Source organism: Chlorocebus sabaeus, chromosome 5 (genome assembly GCF_047675955.1).
Source record: "Chlorocebus sabaeus isolate Y175 chromosome 5, mChlSab1.0.hap1, whole genome shotgun sequence".
NCBI lineage: Eukaryota > Metazoa > Chordata > Mammalia > Primates > Cercopithecidae > Chlorocebus > Chlorocebus sabaeus.
Window position 1 is genome coordinate 22,742,682 of NC_132908.1, and position 6,000 is coordinate 22,748,681.

General features: G+C 47.1%; 1 protein-coding gene across 10 annotated transcripts in view; it reads left to right on the plus strand.

Moving 5' to 3' along the window:
* The window catches only part of TNRC6A (trinucleotide repeat containing adaptor 6A), a 213,948-nt gene extending 209,135 nt beyond the window's left edge, over positions 1–4,813 (plus strand). For all 10 annotated transcript variants that reach the window (XM_037989740.2, XM_037989737.2, XM_073015245.1 and 7 more), the window contains 3 exons: positions 646–716; positions 1,454–1,593; positions 2,013–4,813. In XM_037989740.2, the coding sequence (XP_037845668.2) occupies positions 646–716; positions 1,454–1,593; positions 2,013–2,388 (587 nt within the window). In that variant the 3' untranslated portion in view covers positions 2,389–4,813. The remainder of the gene's footprint in view (positions 1–645; positions 717–1,453; positions 1,594–2,012) is intronic.
* The last annotated feature ends 1,187 nt before the right edge of the window (positions 4,814–6,000 follow it).

The window sequence follows — 6,000 nt, forward strand, 5'->3', positions numbered from 1 at the left end:
GAAAGCACAAAGGCTCCCGATGGAATGAGGAGAGGATTGCAGGGCGTGGGGAGGATTCCATGTGAGAGGTGGATAGGCCTGAGCTGTGTCATGGAACGGTCTTTCCCAGCACCTGAAGCATTTGTGAGGTGCCTTGGGTTGTAGATGGGGTCGGGGATGAGGGCTGTACTCATCCAGAGTAGAGACCAGATGGGGAGCCCCTGCGGTAACCCAGGTGAAAACAAGGAGCGTCTGTGCGATCGCAAGCTCTGGAATCCCCTTAAAGCTTCATGCCCTGAAGGACACACATGCAGAGTGACCAGACATTACTGAAGTCTTCCCCAGATGGTACCGTTTGAGATGATTTTAGCTCCTATCAATGAGAAGATCTCAAAGAGATGCAGCCTTTTGTGGCTCACTGCCCTCCTGTGTGGTGAGCTGGGAGCCATTCTGAGCTCACTCTCCCCAGAGGCAGAGCCCCCTGCCGTGGGAGTTAATGCCTCGCCATGGCTAGGGCAAACTCAAATTCTGGGCCTAGGGAGAAAGCCTCCAGTGTAGAGGTGCAAGGATGTGAAGGAAGCCAAGAGACCAAGTGATCTGCTGAGTAACTATAGTTGGACTCTTTCAGTCCTGGAAAACTGACTTGTCCTTTTTTTCCTTGCTTAGGTTCCAGCTGGGGTGAGAGCAGCTCAGGGAGAATAACAAATTGGCTTGTTCTAAAAAACCTTACACCTCAGGTAAGGATATCAGATAACACTGGTTTATATGTTATAAACCCTGGCTACGCCAGGGAGCATGGGAACAGAGGTTCAGGTCTGGGTGTGAGACGAGGGAGGCCTGGCAGAGGAGTGGTCTGTAGACCTCAGGCAGGATGTGGTCAAATCTGGTGGTTCACGCTGTAATGTGCCTAGGAAGCAAACAAAAATACAGATTCCCAGGCCTCATCCAGAGATTGAGTCAGTAGATCTGGGCTAGGAGCTGGGACTCTGCATTTGTATGAGGGCCTGCAGATGAATTTGACACAGGTGATCCTTGTTGGCACGTGGAGAAACCCTGGTCTGTCCCCGAGTTGAGAGCATTTTCTTAGCCCCTGGCCCGCCCCCTCCTCTGGAGGCTGGGTGTTGAGCTCCCACCTCCCTCCTCCCCCAGGAAGCATAACCTTGATGGTTGCTGTCCTCAGGGCAGGGAAGAGAGATGACGTGGAGCCACACAGCAGGGGCAGTGCTTCATAAGGAATTGGGGTTCTGGGGAGTGTCCAGGAGTCTAGAGGCCGGAGCAGTATGACTCTGAGAGCAGTGGAGGTGGGGAAGGTGGCTCTGTACATCGTCAGAGCAACATCAGAGTGTCAATGAAGAGTGGTACCAGGAGCACAGAGCCTCAGGGAAGAGAGGAGGGGCAGCAGTGCAGCCTGGAACGGCCTCCTGGAGGGCCCGCGGTGATGCCTCTCACTGGTGGTTTCCACACTGTTTCCTAGATCGATGGCTCAACTCTGCGCACTCTGTGCATGCAGCATGGCCCACTGATCACATTCCACCTGAACCTCCCTCACGGAAATGCTCTGGTCCGCTACAGTTCAAAAGAAGAGGTAGTGAAGGCACAAAAGTCTCTGCACATGTAAGTTGGCTGTTGGGCTCCCAGTTGGAAGAGTCTAGGGAAAGGAGTTGTGTGGGAGCACAGCCTGGCCCGGGGCAGCGCACGGGGTCCTGTGTGGGTGGCTCCTGTGGGCTGCAGTAGTGCCCTGATTCCAAGGTCAGCACTCCTAAGCGGGGAATCGGACCTGGCCAAATGGCCCTAGAAAGTGCTTTACATTGCCCATGGGAGACACAGGAAGTTCACTCTGGTCAAGGCACGGTCCTGAAGAGCTGTGCGCACACGCTCGGGTGAAGGGAGGGCGCTCAGGTTATGTGGTGTGGTCTCTCCCTCTGCGCCTTCTGTGGCTTTTCTAGCAGAGACAAGTTGCACCCTCACTTGTGAGTGAATGAAGCCCGCCTGGCGCGCTGTCCTCATGTGTCTGCGGTGCCTCTCTCCTCTAGGTGTGTACTGGGGAACACTACTATTCTTGCTGAGTTTGCCAGTGAAGAGGAGATCAGTCGTTTCTTTGCACAAAGCCAGTCTCTGACCCCTTCTCCCGGCTGGCAGTCTCTCGGGTCCAGCCAGAGCCGGCTGGGCTCCCTCGACTGTTCCCACTCATTCTCCAGCCGGACCGATCTCAATCACTGGAATGGTGCTGGGCTGTCGGGAACTAACTGTGGAGACCTTCACGGCACTTCACTCTGGGGGACCCCGCATTATTCCACAAGCCTGTGGGGTCCTCCAAGCAGCAGCGACCCCCGAGGAATTAGCAGCCCATCTCCCATTAACGCTTTTCTTTCTGTTGACCACCTGGGTGGGGGTGGAGAGTCCATGTAACAGTGTAGATGCAGACTCACCGACCGGGACCTCAGACGCGAGGGAAAGGAGCACTAAGTGGGGCTCGCCGCCTGCAGCCAGGGGCCGCCTGTGGGAACAGCTATTCTCTGCACATTTTCCACTTTGTTTTCCCCAAAACATATCAGTTTGAATACTTGAATCATGCAGGCCAATATTATAATGTGAAAAGGTATCTACTCTATTTACACTCCCAAATAGCGCCATACATGCTAAACCGTAGAGAATGAGCTCGCTTGTGTCTATTCATCATGTTTAGCCTTTGGATTCTTTTTTTTTTTTTTTTTTTCTTCTATTCCTCCTCCCCTCCCCTTTTTTTCTCTCTTGCAAAACCATTTTTTGGGCTGATACCGTATGAGCTTTTCCCTTTGCACTGAATGATGTTCTCTCCGTCTCATCGGCAGTATGGGGGCAGCTGTCCCAGTGTCAATGTTTACTCAAGGGTGTTCTTAGGAGGCGTGCGCTCTCTACTATGCCTTGATGTTGCCTACCTTATTGTGGTATCGTGGAGTTTAAAAGATCAAGTTAGGACTGACTTAGGATTATTAATGAAAGTGTTGCACCAGTTTTTTCATGTTGTAAAACTAAAGAATTTCGCTCTGCAGTTTGAAAAACTGTGGCCACAGCTGTGACTTGCAGCCCACCTGCCACCCAGGACGGGCCCTGCACTTTGAATAGGCTTTCCATTTTGTTTTGGAGGTTCCCACGTTGAACCTTCTTGTTTACAGATTTTTTTGTTTGTTTTTTGAGAAAAAAATGTTTACTCTTCCATCATTTAAAAAAAATGTAAAAGACAAAAAAAAAATGGAGGATGATTTAAAAGATGCTTTCTATCTCTGGGAAAAAGGAGCAGCATTTGGCCATGTTCTTTTGTTTTTCTATTCCTGTCCCAAATCAAAGAGCATGGTTCTCAGGAAAACCAGTTCCCCAGTTAAAAAAAAAAAAAAAAAAAAAAAAAAAAACTCCTTGTAGTTTCTTATAGGAAAAAACAAAAACCCCAACTTTTAGCACTGATCCTACATATTGCTCTGTTAAAGAATTTTCTCTGCCAAAAAAGAAAAAAGAAAAAACAAAAAAACGCTTAAAGCTGGAGTTTGACATTCTGCTTTCAGATGCTGTCTTTTTATTAGTGAGTGATGATGGTTTGCTAATAATCAGTAGGTAATAATTTTTTGTAATCCCATCAAGTGGCTCCATATGTTTCTGCTCTCTTGTGACTGTGTTAATGTTTAACTGTTGTACCTTAAAGCCGAAATCAGTAACTATGCATACTGTAACCAAGGTATTGGGCTTACAGAGTTGTTTGTTGTATAAAGAAAATTTTAAATGTTGTTGCAAACTAACGAGTTACACCATTTTAAACTTTCTTTCCTCCCCCCCTTTTTTTGCCCACAAATGGTATTATAATGCTTGCTTAGTCAAAGAAGAGAGACTAAACAAGGGTAAAAATTTTAACAGTACAGAATTTGCCATCATTTCATTGCCTTGATTCTAACTGTTTGTGTCCTAAGATGCAAAAGAAGTCAGTGGCTTTTAACTGTTTACAAATAGAATGTGATTGTAAAATGTACAGTTTGGTTGTGTTTGAATTATGAAATTTCTTCGGATATAATAAACCATGACTTTTTGGCTGCTCAACATTAATTGTCTCCTTTTTGTGAATTTATTTGTAGGCTCTTTTTTATAATGAAAGTTTCAAAGTTGCTATGTATGAGGGTTCTCATAGAGCAACCGATTAAAAATTTAAGCAAATATTTGAACATTTTATCTGAACTCATCACAATTTCACCCTGAAATAATGTGAGAACAATGGGAAACTGTAGCTTGCTCCTTCCCACCCTCTCTGAGCATCTTTGGGATCTTGTTGCTCAAAACTCTTCTGTGACTTCATCTTCCCCACCATTTGTGCCCATCTCAAGCCTCAGCAAGAAACCATGTGGAACATGAAGCTTAATGACTTGACAGTGTACTAGTGTTAAACTTTCATACCTCTGTTACAAAGCGAGAAACGCCACACCCGGACTGGCCTTTTCTTCCCCCTTCACGGCCCTCGCTTCTCCCTGCAGGAGCTCGGGGGCGAAACCTGTGTATGGATTTCAGTGTATGACTTCAGATCATGCTCCAACTTGCCAGGTGTAAGCTAATGTTGTCGGACACCTTACTATAAGCAAATGTTATTCAGTGCGTTCAATGTATATTGACTTCCATACTGGTTTTTCCAAAAACCAAAGGTAGCTTTGAAAAACCATGTCTGGAAATGTTTGGAGCGTTAAGCTGATTGACCTTCTGACCTTGGGGCTTTGAGTAGTATATAATTCATAACTGCGTTACTTGTATTGTTAAAGTGTTTGGGAGTTTTTTGCGCTTGTTATGTGGAAATAAAGTGTTTGATTTAAAATTTTTTAAAGTGGTTTGGATCTTTGCCTAGTCCTTAAATAAATACAGCTCTGTTCCCTAAGCCACCATTACTTCTCGTTCTTAATCCCGACTGCCAGTTCCTGGGTGCTGCCCTTTGTCTGGCACAGACGTGCAGCTGACCATGCTGTGCCCCTGACTCGGGGCTTTCTAGTCACTCAGGGCCACCAAGAGTCGGGGTAAACTTTTTAACACGCACTTAACGCGTTTTTTCTTTCTTCCTTTTCTCTTTCTCCCTTTTCTCTTTCTCCCTTTTCTCTTTCTCCTTTCTTCCTTTTTCTTTCTGTGTTTTTTCTTTCTTTCTTTCTTTTTCTTTCAACAGGGTTTCACTCTGGATCTCGGCTCACTGTAACCTCCGCCTCCTCCCAGGCTCAAAGGATTCTCGTCCCTCAGCCTTTCAAGTAGCTGGGATTACAGGCGCCTACCACTGAATCCGGCTAAGTTTTGTATTTTTAATAGAGATGGGGTTTCACCGTGTTGCTCAGGCTGGTCTCAAACTCCTAAGCTCAAGCGATCTGCCCATCTCAGCCTCCCAAAGTACTGGGATTACAGGCATGAGCCGCTGCGCCTGGCCTCACAGGCATTTATACATTTTCAAATATCCCTCCTTGTTCTGCTCCCCTGGGTGTGTTCCCAGCTCTGATGAACCTCAGCTTCTCCACAGTGCTATGCTTTCCACCCTCAAAGGCAGGAGGATAGCTTGCCCTGGACTTCCTTCCCCAGTCAAGAGTTAAATAGCTCCTTCCGCCATTTCAAGGAACTGTGCTAGGCCACCACATGCTGAATAGGCTCTCACTAGTCTTTGTAATCCACCTTCTCAGATCGATGATAGTGGCTGAATATTGCAAGGAATAATAGCTGAGCTGTCACCTGTTGACACCTGAGGACAGGAGACTGTGGTAGGGCCATGCTGTTGGCTTGTGCAGGTGGATGAACCGGGGAATGATGCTAAGGTCAAAGTGGGATCCTTGACCCAGAGGATCAGATTCAGGTTGAACAGCATGAAGGTAGGGACTGAGATGAAGGAGTATTTGCATCAAGACTGAGGGATGGCCAGGCATGATGGTCTCATGCATGTCATCCTAGCACTTTGGGAGGCTGAGGTGGGAGGATCACTTGAGCTCAGGAGTTAGAGACCAGCCTGGGCAATATACTGAGACCCAGTCTCAGAAAGTTGGG